At 54.7% G+C, this 13,146-nt stretch overlaps 7 protein-coding genes across 9 annotated transcripts; 4 read left to right on the forward strand and 3 right to left on the reverse strand.

Moving 5' to 3' along the window:
- Positions 1-654: 654 nt before the first annotated feature.
- JDV02_003469 (uncharacterized protein) lies at positions 655-1,218 on the forward strand (the record flags this gene model as incomplete). The annotated part of the gene is made up of 1 exon (XM_047984598.1): positions 655-1,218. One exon carries the CDS (start codon positions 655-657, stop codon positions 1,216-1,218), a length of 564 nt encoding a protein of 187 aa, XP_047840572.1.
- A 1,625-nt stretch (positions 1,219-2,843) lies between these two features.
- Positions 2,844-3,836, reverse strand: JDV02_003470 (5'-nucleotidase; the record flags this gene model as incomplete). The annotated part of the gene is made up of 1 exon (XM_047984599.1): positions 2,844-3,836. One exon carries the CDS (start codon positions 3,834-3,836, stop codon positions 2,844-2,846), a length of 993 nt encoding a protein of 330 aa, XP_047840573.1.
- A 2,529-nt stretch (positions 3,837-6,365) lies between these two features.
- JDV02_003471 (uncharacterized protein) lies at positions 6,366-7,475 on the forward strand (the record flags this gene model as incomplete). Its single annotated transcript, XM_047984600.1, has 1 exon — positions 6,366-7,475. One exon carries the CDS (start codon positions 6,366-6,368, stop codon positions 7,473-7,475), a length of 1,110 nt encoding a protein of 369 aa, XP_047840574.1.
- A 527-nt stretch (positions 7,476-8,002) lies between these two features.
- Positions 8,003-8,743, forward strand: JDV02_003472 (uncharacterized protein). 3 transcript variants are annotated; one of them, XM_047984601.1, is made up of 3 exons: positions 8,003-8,323; positions 8,381-8,453; positions 8,518-8,743. In XM_047984601.1, the coding sequence occupies exons 1-3, from the start codon at positions 8,165-8,167 to the stop codon at positions 8,520-8,522; spliced, it is 237 nt and encodes a 78-aa protein (XP_047840575.1). In that variant the 5' UTR covers positions 8,003-8,164; the 3' UTR covers positions 8,523-8,743. The 3 variants fall into 3 exon arrangements, with proteins under 3 accessions (XP_047840575.1, XP_047840576.1, XP_047840577.1); XM_047984602.1 differs by having other exon boundaries at positions 8,588-8,743; XM_047984603.1 differs by having other exon boundaries at positions 8,381-8,743.
- Positions 8,744-9,168: 425 nt separating this feature from the next.
- JDV02_003473 (uncharacterized protein) lies at positions 9,169-9,979 on the forward strand. The gene has a single exon (XM_047984604.1). The coding sequence runs from the start codon at positions 9,433-9,435 to the stop codon at positions 9,910-9,912; it is 480 nt and encodes a 159-aa protein (XP_047840578.1). The 5' UTR covers positions 9,169-9,432; the 3' UTR covers positions 9,913-9,979.
- Positions 9,902-11,419, reverse strand: JDV02_003474 (uncharacterized protein). Its single transcript, XM_047984605.1, has one exon. The coding sequence runs from the start codon at positions 11,251-11,253 to the stop codon at positions 9,991-9,993; it is 1,263 nt and encodes a 420-aa protein (XP_047840579.1). The 5' UTR covers positions 11,254-11,419; the 3' UTR covers positions 9,902-9,990.
- Positions 11,420-11,508: 89 nt separating this feature from the next.
- On the reverse strand, positions 11,509-12,750 carry JDV02_003475 (uncharacterized protein). The gene is made up of 2 exons (XM_047984606.1): positions 12,235-12,750; positions 11,509-12,177 (listed from the first exon to the last, which is right to left on the reverse strand). Exons 1-2 carry the CDS (start codon positions 12,721-12,723, stop codon positions 12,139-12,141), a joined length of 528 nt encoding a protein of 175 aa, XP_047840580.1. The 5' UTR covers positions 12,724-12,750; the 3' UTR covers positions 11,509-12,138.
- Positions 12,751-13,146: the final 396 nt, after the last annotated feature.

The raw sequence follows: 13,146 nt of genomic DNA on the forward strand, positions 1-13,146 counted from the left end.
TGCCTAACTAAACTAACCGTACTATTGCCCTTATAAGGAGGCTACCTTACGTAACCCTTTTATAAGTCCTAATAATAAGCGTAAGGCTATTTAAGTTTAGTACTATTAAGGTATAAAATAGGGGGGGTACAGGACGTAAAGGTTACCTAACTATTTAGCTATATTTTAGGGATATTTTATTAAAATCCGGGGGCATTTTAATAAGTCCCTTTTAGGAAGTAGCCGATCCCGAGCTGGCCTACACTAGGGGGCGCGCGCTACGTTGTCATGCCTTGGAGCGTGTTCGAGGCGGGCGGTGACGTCGTGAGGGCGAAGCAAGTACCGGCAAACAGCCTTATTGATAGCCATATAATGAAGCTCACATGGCATATCGAGGAGCCCGATAAATCTTCTTGGTGATGTGAAGTCCATTTCGCGAGACACATTCTCCAAATCCTCCGTGAAAACATCTCGTTACAAGCTCTCAAACGACGGCAAGGATTCGCGACTCGCGATGAGGCGGCCCCGCCAGCGTATGAGGGAAAGGCCGAACAAGCGAGACCCATCGACGAAAAGGTCGAGCAACTGGGCGAGGAGTCTGCTGTCCAAGAGTCCTCGCATGGCAATGTGCCCGGCATAGCGACCCGGTTCGAGGTCGATTTCACGCTGCACAAGATGATGGCCCGCATCAGAAAATCCGGTGGCGAGTCGGCCGACTCCGTCTATACCGTCGACTACAAGACGTTGACGTCGCCGCATCTCATCTTTACAGAGACAGCCACCGGTACACGCGTCGGCAGCGGCACGTTGCACCCCATCTCCATCAACGCCGACTACGAAGTGCGCGGACAAAAGGGCAAGCTCAAGGCCCTGCGGCGCATGCACACGGAATACACCCACCTCTCCCGGGCGTACTCGGAGACTGAGGGCCATCTGGCGGCCATGCAATGGAGCAGCGAGGCCGACTTCAAGACGTGGGACTTTATCTGCAAGGGCGCCGACGGCGTGCCGGTCGCGCGCTTCACGTCCAACTGCTGGGCGAGGAAGAAGGTCGGCGTCATTGACTATTACGGGGCCCGCGGGCTGTCCAAGGAGGCGCAAGAGGAGATTCTCGTCACGGGCCTGACGCTGTACTCGTGCATGATTCTTCGCACGTCGAGCATCTTGTCCTTCTTTGGCGGCATCTTTTCGAAGCCTGGCCCGCTGCCCAACCCGGAGTCGAGCTCAAGTAAGGCTTAGGCGTGGTGTTTGGCCCTTGATGTGGCCGCGTTGCCAAAGAGAGCTGTTTTACGAAGAACTTTGTATGTTGTTACTCGAAGAACATAGACGTAATTCGGCAACTGACATAAAGCCGGTCGTTGGCCGCACGCGCAAACGCACCGGGACTGGCGGCGCTGGTCGGCATGACTGTGTGGACTCGCGGTAGCACCGGCGACGATGCGACTAGAAACCGACATACCTGCGCCTTGTACGGTCCATCTCGAGCTCATGTGGGATCGGCTCGAGGAATATGTCAATCTCTTCGTCCTAGAATGCATTATAGGCGACTCTCTTCGCACGGGTATATTCCCTGTACGAGGGAAGCAAACCACCGTCTTCACAGTCGATGATGTCGACAACATCGTCCCCGTTCACCAAAATTTTGAGGCTACTCAAATCACCATGAGTGAAGACTAGATTCCCACGAGGCTGGCGATGGAACGTGAAGAGGTCGGCAAGGTTCGTATGCTCGAGAGACAGGTTCTCGGTGTGAACAACTTGGATGTCTTATTATTTGCGAGTGCATGGTGAAAGTCACGTATCGTGTCAAATGGTCCGTCAAACAGTTTTTCAGGGCAGACGATAGTCGTATAGAAGACTTCCGTCGACAACAACGACCTTGGCTGCGTTGGGCATGCTTGTAGAGCGGAGATCACTGATCATACGCCGAAGCCGGTTGAGGATCCGTCTCTTCGACTCCTCTGAACGATCGCGTTAGCCGTGCCACGCCATCTGCCCATTGATTTAATCCATGACGATGAACGTATCACCGCCATGCGTGAACGCACAATGTACTTTCGGAACAGTGATCGAAGTATAACGAGCGACAGGTTGCGTCGCGCGCGCTGCGGCGAGGTGTTCGAACGGCTTCATTTTGATGCACAGACCAACTGCGGTCAACGGGCACGGGGGCGGTTTCCACAGCCGTTGAACTAACGTCTCGTTTCTCCCTTTGACGCAGCAAATCGTGAGCTATCGGGGCAAGGAATCCGGCGCCGATCGGGTCCGGTTGCCGTTGCCGAGCTCCCGCTTGCCCCTCCCGCGATCCCTTATCATTTTTCCAGCTCGTTGGTGTGGGTTGAGGGGTGAATCCATGGAGACAGTTTGTGATGAAGAGGGCGCACCGTTGGTCGTCGTTTGTGGGCTGGTGGTCTTCGTCTGGTTGGGTCAATCATGGCTGAAGGTCATGTTGTTGCCCTGTGCAGGAGACAACTCGCCAGGGGCAGGAAATTGGCTGACGAGGACACGAGGGACTGCTTTCGTGATGGTGGCTCTCAGGAGCAGGGTTAGTGACGTTGTGGTGGTTTATTTGGGAGCGCGAGTCGATGGTCTTGCCCCAAAACAACAAATCGGCTCTCGGCCACGCATAATGACAACAAACGCACGCGGCAGCCCTGGTTCTTTTTTTTTTTGGCGCTTGCGCTTCGTTGACTATAGGAAGTACAAACTACAGGCCGGGATCCCGGCCGCGAGTCGTGTCCGTCACGTTTGTTGCGACTGTTAGTTGTTGAAGGCTCATCTTCTCTGTAAACATGAAAGGCTTCTCAGACCAAAACAATGACCCAGACTCCTGGCTACTGATTCTCATTCGCCCCTATTCTAAGCTAGGTGTCTTGATCCTTCGGACCCCTCCAACGACCATCTGCATCACTGTCGTCATTTTCTTCTAGGCAGTGCCAGAAGCCCGCAAGCTTGTCGATCAGCGTCCTGTGCACTGACGCATAGCGATGTGTCTCCATATACCATGAATCGGTGGCGGTAACAGAGACATAACACCTGTTCTCTCGCCGAAGGGCGATGTAATCGCGAGGCAGTCTGTCCCGGCCGCAGTGATCGATCCGTGGACCCATGAGGTCGTGGTAGACCGGGCGGCGTGTGAGAACGAACTTGAACTTTTCCGGGTCGTCGCATCCGCCCGTGGTGGGCGGGAAGTTGACGTTTAGGAAGACGCCCTCGGGCAGGTACGGCTTCCCGGAGTAGATGACGGCCTTGACCAGCTTCGCCGCCAGCTTAGGATAGATATCCGTATATGGCAGCGTATGCGTCGCGTTCCAAGCAAAGGACCGCTTGTCCTGCGGCGACCCAAAGGCGATGGCAGGCACGCCGCCCCATCGAGCGGCCCACGCGGCGGCCCAGGCCGTCGAGCTCCATGAATCCCACATGTACTCGAGCGGTGCGGTGAGAGAGCCGCTGGGCCCGACGACGGCGAGCTGTGCCCTGCGCCCGTGCCATTCCCTGTAGCAGGGGCCGAGCTTGTCGATGGCGTACCGCATGCACGTCTGGGGGTGCGCGTTGAGCCAGTGGAGAGACTTGTCGCTCTCGTTGTAGCCGTGTCTCGCACGGGTCCTGCTCGGGCACGAGCCGAACTGGCAGGCTCTCCGGAGGCGAGTAGGGTTCCTGTCGGTTGCGCCGCTCTTGGTGCAGTGTTTGGTTGGACCGACGAGAACGACGCTGTAGTTCTCTGCGCGGAGGGCTTTGTTGAGGTTGCGCACAGTGAGGTCGGCCCAGCTCTCCTGAGAAGCCTGCGCAATACGGACGGCCTGTCCGTAATTCGCGCCCAGGATGCTCGCCGCGACGAGAGCGACAAATGGCTTCATAGCTGGGTGTTTGGAAGATAACAGGAGCGTATGATGGCGTGGTGTCCTTGCGGACTACTCGCAGCATTCGTGAGGTGAGTGGCAGTTGTTTACGAGGGATGCTATGGAGTCTGAGAACGAAGTACGTGATATGCATTCATTTTGCAGGGAGCGACGATGCCTGCGAGGCACAAACTTTCGCAAGACTTCCAAGAAAGCTAAGGGCGTGAAGCCCTACCCACTCCGCCAGTTGGGATAATGACACATGAAGATCGAATCACGTCGTCGTTGACGCAGACACCTCCTGCCTGCGGAAACTCTCCTTCTGCACGTCAGGCTCACCGGCCAGCAGCCGTGGCTGGCACTTTGAGTATCTTCAAATAAAGCCCCTGGCAGGGCCTTTTAGTAGCCGCAGTGGGAGTCGCGAGCCCGAGGCGTGAGGATGGAGTGAATACCACTCTCCAGCATATACCCAGTACGAGGTACAACACGAGACTCCTTTTCTTGATCTCTTCCTGATCGTAAATTGCCGCTCGCCAAACCCTTTCAGAGAGCAATCCTTCTATTGACATCCCATCGACTTATTGGACCACGCTCGGAGCGCGAGCTTTGGTTCTCCGTCTCCGAAGTCGTTCAGGGTGTTGCCACGCGCCACATCCGCAGGAGACTCAGCCTAGTTCTTCAAGGTAAAGCCTGGCCACCAACTGCTGCGCTTGACAGGGGCAGCTGTTCGCGCGGGCGTCGCCAGGCAATCTGCAGCAGCCACAATGTCCGAGCGTGACGCCACCCAAGTGCTAGCGCTCGTCGTTCCCGTCCATCTTCTCCAGTTCAAGGCGGCACGTCCGAAGCGAATGCACCCCAGAGCGCCCCAAGCATCTGCAGCTGGGTCTGTCCGACTCAGTCGTTCGCATGCAGCCAGTGGCACCCTGGATGATCCTCGTACATACAATGTTGACTGGAGCGGAGACCCCCACGTTTTTCCACGCGAGTGGGCGCGTGTCGACGGGACGGACCTGGCCGTGGCTGGGATCCTGGATGACACATCGAAAACGTCAAGAGTTTCGTGCCCGTCTCAAGCGACGCCAGTCGTGAAAATACAACCCTGTGGTATCTCAACGAGGGCAAATGAAACTCGTATAAGTTGCTTCTTTTTATAGCAGGCTGCATGACTATGGTGTTCAACGTTGTCGTGGGGCATGCCCGGAATCCGACTGCCCAACATCCGGCCGAACGTGTAGGGAAGAAGCATCATCGGGTTTCTGTCGCGCGATCACACATGCAAGGAAGGGTTCAAGTGGGGCAGAAATCGAGACTCGGGTCCCACTCTCCCGACCTGCATGATGAACTCAAGGCGAGAGCACAAGGGAACGAAGGGCGTGGAATTTATTCGTATCGTGGCTCATGACCAATAAAGCAGATGCATACAGAGCGCGACAAATAGGCTGGAGGACCAACGTGCACAATAAGCAACTGTGCTGTGGAGATGTTTCAACACAGAATGGGTATTTCCTGGAGAAAAACATGGGGAAAAAAGCTGCCCCATCGTCGAATCTCTCGGTTGGACGCGGACTGGATCCCGTTCCCGGTCAGGACATGACTTGACCGACAGTTTCCCCCACAACCCCACAAGTCCTGTTCTGTCCCGTCAACTTTGCTTCGCAATGCCTGTGCTGGGGCTTGGCGGGATGAGAAGAGTGTTGCTTAGTTGAGATGGGAGCATTAGCGTGAAACACCTCGATGAAGGAGCTTCTTCAAGGAGCGCGGACCTGGTAGAGGACCTGGGATTCAGTCCACGGAACATACCGCCCGTCGCGGAAAATTCGTCGAGCAATACCGCGCTACCCATACCTCATAGTGATCCACCCAAAGGCGTAGATCTAGGTCCCGCAAGAAAAGCCCTAGCTCCGTCTGGGGTTCCTCGTCATGGGTGTCAAGTGAGGCTGTAGTCATGGCCAGACAGCCTTGGACACGGTCCCAACACACGTATCTTTGGTCCAGACTTCGGACTTGGAGCGCAGCGAGCGGAATCGTGTTCGGTGTCGCGAAATTGTACAAGGCCCTGAAATTTACAAGTCGACATTTGATCAGTCGCGTCCTATTGCCCGCTACAGATTGATGAGTACCCGGTTTCTGGGTCCCAGGGGCCGTCAAGACTACCAACGCCTTGCTGAAAGCCACTTGGAGAATCGAGCTTATGTGCTCGGCGGCGGATTCATCGCTCACACACGAGTCAGACCCCCTGACCTGCCATGCAAGCCCCCGATCCATTATAATGGACGCAGACTGCGGTCGCCGACACCTCTGGCTTTCATTAATTCTATAGTCGCTTGGGCAAGCCGACTTGTCGCTTCTCCAGCCGAGCAGTAATAACTGCTGCAGCGCCACGGAGTGGTAATATTCCCTCTTCCTTAGTATGATCTTAGCCTCTGAAGGGGCCCCGAGGATACAAGCTGACAGGCTGCACCAAGCATAAAGACATACCGACCCGACGGCAAGCAACGCAGATCGAATCACACGCGGCAATAGCGGTCAATCACATTACTCGGCATCATGGAATCCACGGAGAGCATCCACGGGGACTGTGTGACGAGGACCCAGATCTTTACCCCGATTGTCATCCTTGTCGTCCTTTCTCTCTACAACGTCCTCGAGCTCAACGTCATCATCTTCACAACTTTCAAAAGCCGCAAAAGTCTCTACTTCTGGAGCTTTCTCGCGGCAACGAATGGAATTGCCCCCCATTCGATCGGTTTTCTGCTCAAGCAGATAGTATCGCCCAACTACTTCGTTGTCTTCACATCCCTCGTCGCGGTAGGATGGGTCATGATGGTGACGGGACAGTCCCTCGTTCTTTACTCCCGCCTACACCTAATACTGCGAAACCCTTTCCATCTGAGGCTGGTACTGGGTATGATTGTCATCAACGCTGTCGTCTTACACATTCCGATCATCATCCTCATGTTTGGTGCCAACAGCTCTATGGCAGGCATATTCGAATTCCCTTATAGCGTTTACGAAAAGATTCAGGTCACCGTCTTCTCACTACAGGAAATCTTTATATCGTTGGTCTACCTGAAGGCCTGCGCGTCCTTCTTCGAGGTCCAAGGTGCTCTCCATGGAAGCAGCGTCCGAGAGGTTCGCAACCATCTGTGGATGGTCAACGTGGTCGCCATTCTCCTGGACATTCCCATACTCGTCCTTGAATACGCCAACTTATACCTCTACCAGACTGCATACAAGGCGCTTGTGTACAGCATCAAGCTGAAACTGGAGTTTAGAATCCTCAATCAACTGATTGAGGTAACCAAGAGCCGCGACCACAACTCCGGCTCGAACCGGGCCGCCGGAATGAACGGCCCGACTGCCATACACATGGGAACCATCAAGGGCGTCAACGACAATCACGGCACACACTCGAGAATGGAGGCGTACGCATACGGCAGTGAAGCAGGCCAAGGCGCCGCGCATTCGGGTCCAGGCAATGGCGTTATGATGACCACCGAAATCGTGGTACAGCGACAGAAAAGACTGGAGGATGATAGTGATAGCGCGGAGCACAGGTCAATTGCGGGAGGGGAGGCCCGGAGTGGGACCCGAGGAGCCGTTGACGCGTCGTCGAAGACGTCGTCAGAGATGAACCTGACTAGAAGGGAATACTGATGCCACATGAACGATGGCCAATGCTGAGAGGAACGGAAACGTTGCCCTCGTGTGCTAAACAGAAAACATCCTAATGTAGTAATAGCGGAACTGAAATCGGACGGAGATTCTTGACTATACCATTGCCTCATGGGGTGCAAAGTGACTGCAATACATATGCCTTGGCGACAAAACCTTAGTATAGTGGGCCTTGAGCGGCTTGTCGCACTCTTCAGGCTGTTTAGAGCAAATGCAACATGCGCATCCCCATTCAATCTGCTTTGTGCTCGACGCCTGTCATCTTGTTTTCTCTTTCCTTCAGCACTGAACCGGGTGACGACTCGTCCTGCACCTCTGCTACTGTTACCAGCCGCGTTCATGGCGTCAGTTAATTGGCTTGCATAGACGTGCCTCTGTCGAGGGCGGCGTCGTGGCGGCTCGTCATGTCAGCATTCGGCCGCGTCAGGCCGCCGTAGGCGATGCGCCTCCAGTCGGCTTATAAACGTGATAGTGGTGGACCCAGTGCAATGCGCTGTCTGACGGGCAGCAACGTTAAATCTGGACCCGGAAATACCCACGTTCCTCAGTCCTGCCCCTCTTTACGCACAGCTGTGTTGCTTCTCCCTGGCTTGAGGGTGCTGAAATCTCATCTACGAAGTACTCTTTTGCATTAGACAGCATGTTGGGACAGGCAAGCGGTTCCGTTTAGCATGCCCCTATTTGCTTCCCTACCTCCCGAAATCCTCGATCGGATTCTAGAGATGCTCCCGCCGGAGGAAGTCCTTGTCTTCCGCCGCGTGTGTCGCCTTGCCGATAAATACATCACGAGCAACACAACCCTTCACCGCGCCATGTACAGACATGCTTTTGTACGCACCTTGGTCGACAAATGCGAGTCCCAAGTACATATCGCTAACTGTCCGTAGGGCAGGCATAAAGAGGATAACATCGGGTGGCAAGACCTACAGGAGCTGTTGAAGCTTTGCAATGAAATGCGTCGTACGTTTTCTCCCTCTGCGCAGTATAAGCAGTCGTAGCTCAGCCTACACTGACAGCGCGCAAGGTTGAGGGCTGAAGCTCCTCACCGCCTCGCTGTCCCGGTCGCTGATGGGTGGGTGCTGTGTCTCCCATAGGGGCTGTTTGGTTCGCCACCGAACAGGCGCCTCTGGGAATGTTGTCGAGGCTTTGGGTTGGGACATCGTTTCCGACGTTCGAACAGCCCGGCGCATAGAGCACGTCGCCTCGGGGCCCGCTGAACGGTGTGGAAATTGAGGGCGTTGCGAGATCGATGCTGCCGGGGTCCACCGTGGCTGGGTGCTGCGACAGCATTGCAGACGTCGGTCCGCTGACCCCAGGTCGCTCATCACTAGAGCTGACGTTGATAATCCTTGGATATACGACTGAACTTTTTGAAACCCGCTGTATAGCGACTTGCTTCTGAAATACCGGTTCCTTGTTCGGACGGGGCTGTGCTTACTGTCGCTAGCTCCCTTGTTCTCCGACGCTGTGCTTCGATTTGTGGCATCGCTTTGCCGGTGGCCCCGGGTCCGCTGAGCGCGCTGAGCGACGCGCGTTGGCACCGCCTTCTCACGGGACCACAGATCAGTCGAACCTCCCTTGGAGTGTCGAATCCTTCCGAGTCTAGTACGTAGTCTAAATTCCTCTTTGGTGCTTCGGCTATGCACTTCTCGTCGCTCATCGGTTGTCGTTTGTCGTTTATCGTTTATCGTTCGCGGTTTGGCGCTTACCCCGGCCGCCAGTCCGCCGTTTATCGTTTACCAATGAATCGTGCCCGACGGAATACACCCAGACAAGCGCATACGTGACACTCACCCTAGGGAAGGGCTTGTAGGGCAGGCGGCTCAGATATAAATACGAGAGAACATGCCACCGGTAAATTTCTTTCAGATGGCAATCAGACCAGCCGAAGGAACCATACTCAATCATCCATCGTTCACGCGTACAGCCCTCCTTCATCATGTCGTCTCTAGCCCAGGCGATCGAAGCTACCACACGGGGATTCTTGCAAAGCTACGTCAACGCCAGCGAAACAAAGTCCATGGACGCTTTGACTGCTCATGTCACCGATGATTGCCGTCGATACATTGGACCGCCCGCATTTCTTAAAGCGAGAGGCGCACCATCGGACTTCTCAATGTCAAACGAGGAATACGCGGCAGAGTTCAACGGCATGGAGCACTATAGCTTTGAAGACCACGTCATGTACGACCTTATTGTCGACACGCAAAACCGGCGAGCGGCGGCACGAAGCGAAATTCTGATCAAATTCAACAGCGGCGAGACCGCCAGTCGGAATTTTGTGTGGTTCCTGGACTTCAACGAAGACGGAAGCAAGATTGTGAAGATTTACGTGCAGCTTGATGTTGAAGAGGCGAACAAGTGGATAGAAGACATCAAGGATCTAAAGACAGACATCAAGAATGCTCGTCCTGAGTAGTGGCATGTTCAATTGGCGCTATGGGGCTGTCATCAAATTGTCCAGATATATGCGAGTTTAAGGTAGTGTATGCAGAGCCTAATCTTTGCCTCTATAAGGGTTCGGCCGATCCATCGTAGCTCGGATCGGCCATTCGAGCCATTCTCTCCAATGCGGGCCCAAATTCTCACTGATGAGACTTATCAATCGCACCCCCAGGTCTCCAATAAACCAATGCTCTGCGCCATAGTGCAGAAGAACGGCAAAGTATGCAAGAATAACAAGCGCCTCTGGTTGGAAGGATTTGAGGAGCTCGACATACCCGGCAGGTACGGCAACTAGCCAATCCTGGATGGCGGCCCATGATGAATGGGTATCGCCCATCGAAAGAGCATTGAACCGTTTCTGTAGGTCTGTTACGGCACTGCAGCACATGTGTTTGTATAAGGGTCCGAAACTAGCTCGCTCCAGGTGAGCAAGAAGGGCATCACACTCCTCCGTCGGACGCGGAGCGCCCTCAACGAGGGCTGTCTCCCTCTGACAGCTGCGGATGAACGTTTGTTGCGTCTGCTCTGTGAACATCGGCCACGCCGCCCGAGCTATGGCGTGAAGCCCACGCTGGATTGGAATAGATTGCGTTATGGCATCCACTGCCAAACGCAAGTCTTCTTGTCCTTCTAGACGGACCTCAAACATCGTGTGATGACTTAACAGAGACGAGAAGAGAAACATTGGTAGGCATGTCTCATCAGACAAGACGGGGCGTTCACTGTTGTACAGTGCAAGGGCTCGAGTTTGTAGCCTTTTTGCTTCCAAAAGATAGCTGCTTTGATGAAATTCGTAGACTGTGCTTTTATGTACCGCCGCATATGCCAGCAGCCCGTCCAAGAGGTACGGCGTCGTCAAGGATGTGTCGAGGAATAGCGCGACCAACTCATCGAGGCCTGGGTACAATTCTTTCTGATGTTGATAGAAGTCGTGCTCAAAATGACGCCACAACCGAATGTGCAACGCACTAAAGCGCTCGTCGAGCATATCAAGTGTTGCGAGGGGCTGGGAATTCACCGGCCTGGTCGAGACCGACAATGAACTCAAGGCAGTGTGCTGGCCCTTGGCGCATGCCGCTTGCACTTCGTCGCAATTCTTCTCGCTGGTTGGCGTGATATGAGTCTGGGTGTCTGCACGCTTTGCCACATCGTCTAGCAGAAATGAGCATTCAAGGCTTGCATGCGCACATTTGCGACAAAGCGGTCGCGCCTCATCGCATTTAATGCGCCGCGTCTTGCACTGCTTGCAGCCCAGCTTTGACTTGTTGTGAAACTTGCGCATATCGGCGACTCTCGTGGCGGTTGGCTTGCCCATACATTTGACGATTCGATGGGCATAAGAATTTGCATCGAACGATTGACAGGTGATCAAGAGTGCTGCATGTTTGGTGGCGAGATGCACAGGTTTCTTGCCCTGGAATGTTTAGTAAGAGTGGCAGCTGAAGCTGGCTGGTGTAGTTGTAAGCACTAAGGACGAATTGGGGTCAAATGGCAAACTGTAAACGATTCACGTCAAGAAACTGAAGACCCATCCTGCGCGAACACTGTGAAGAGACATGCTCGTTTCTACCGCTTATTTGCGCCCCGCATGTCATGGGACCAACCAGCTCCCCAGCATTCAATCGCAGGAGAAAGGTTGGGTTTATTGGCGGCATCGGGTCTTCTTTCAAGGACTACCGAGCGCTCTCTTGCCGCGCACACGTCAGTTTCTCAGCCGCGCCAAGCAGCAGCTGGTCCCGTTCGTACAGGTGTGAGAAGCACCCTTGGGCCGACGATGCAGCTGATGAGCCATTGCCAAATACAACCACTTTCCGTATATAAGCAAACTCTACATCGTTAGGAAGAGCCCATTCAGTCTTGGGTGGTTCATGGCGCCCAAGACCCGCGAGGGGCTCAAATTGAAGTGAGCTTCAGCCATGTTGGCTTGCATGTAGGCGCGGGAATGTTTGAGCCCTTGCTGCGGCTCGTGCCAATGCTCGCCATCGAACCGAATTCACAAGCCACCAAAAAAGACAAAGAACAAGCAAGCGTCCTGCCTTGCCTCCTCGTCCTGACTCATCTGCCTAGATGATCACGACGTCGGCGCCCTGTCTGTCGGTGGGCGCAACGGCTCCACATAACCTAGCTCCGAACTCTCTCCGTTGAGGGACTCCCGCTTCGCCGTGCCCCGGTTCCGACCAGACAGAAAGCCCGGCTGTCCCTACGGCTCCTGGAAGAGGGCGTAAAGAATTGTTGGAAACTAGGAGAAAAACATGAGCTTCCGTGTCGTTGCCGCGACGATAGATGTTTGGCTTACAACCGTGGCAAGCAGCACCGCGGGCGGCTTGTGGCAGTATTCAACCACCAATTCCATCCACTGTGCCGCAGGCCCATCGCCTTTCAAGCCCGCGGCAGCATGGGCTTGCGTGAGCACCCACTGTGTGCCCCACCAAGCATTCGCCGCCTCCGACAGCAGCGTGACCCAAATCAGCGAGAGGCCGAAGTATATGATGCGTGACTGCCATGGTCCCAGTTTGTGCGCCAGAGGAACGGGCTTGGCGGATGCGCTCCGCGTGCTCGCAAACGGGTCGGATTGGAGAAGTAGTCCTGCAGCGAGGACCATGGTTCCCTCCACGCAGAACTGGATGTGCGCTGTGAGGCCCAACCGCGGATACGGCGTCAGCGGCACGACGAAGCCGAAGAGCAGCCCAAAAGCGACCAGGGCGCAACCGTGCCGAATTAAATGGAGGGGGATCCTGCTGCTGCTGCTCATAGCGGCCCCTTTTGTCACGGCTTTGGGAGGCATTGTGTCTCGATGAAAGGATTGCTCATGAGGGACTGGACAAGCCCGCTCGTGCATCGTTGAGACAGGACCGAGTTAAATATTAACTTACTTTCCACTCCTCCGTACCTCTCTAATCTACCCAGCCTTTCAGCGACCTTGTTTCTATCACCCCACTATTTTGGGAGGTGAGTGTGCTCAGCTGAGAACGCCACCAAATGTTCAGCTCGAGGTCTGCAAGCTGAATTGGCAGATATCGCGCTGACGCCGCATTACGACGCACGGAATAGCTTCGGTGAGAGGCTGAGATTGTGCACGCGGGGTTCGAATGCTGGATGATCCAGAATGCCCCAGGACAGGTTCGTCACTACTTTTTTGCGCCACACATCTCAGATCATTAGTCTGAAGCCGGTTGATTCTGAAGAGAACATCGCACTAAGACTTTTA

The sequence above is a fragment of the Purpureocillium takamizusanense genome, chromosome 2 (genome assembly GCF_022605165.1).
Source record: "Purpureocillium takamizusanense chromosome 2, complete sequence".
NCBI lineage: Eukaryota > Fungi > Ascomycota > Sordariomycetes > Hypocreales > Ophiocordycipitaceae > Purpureocillium > Purpureocillium takamizusanense.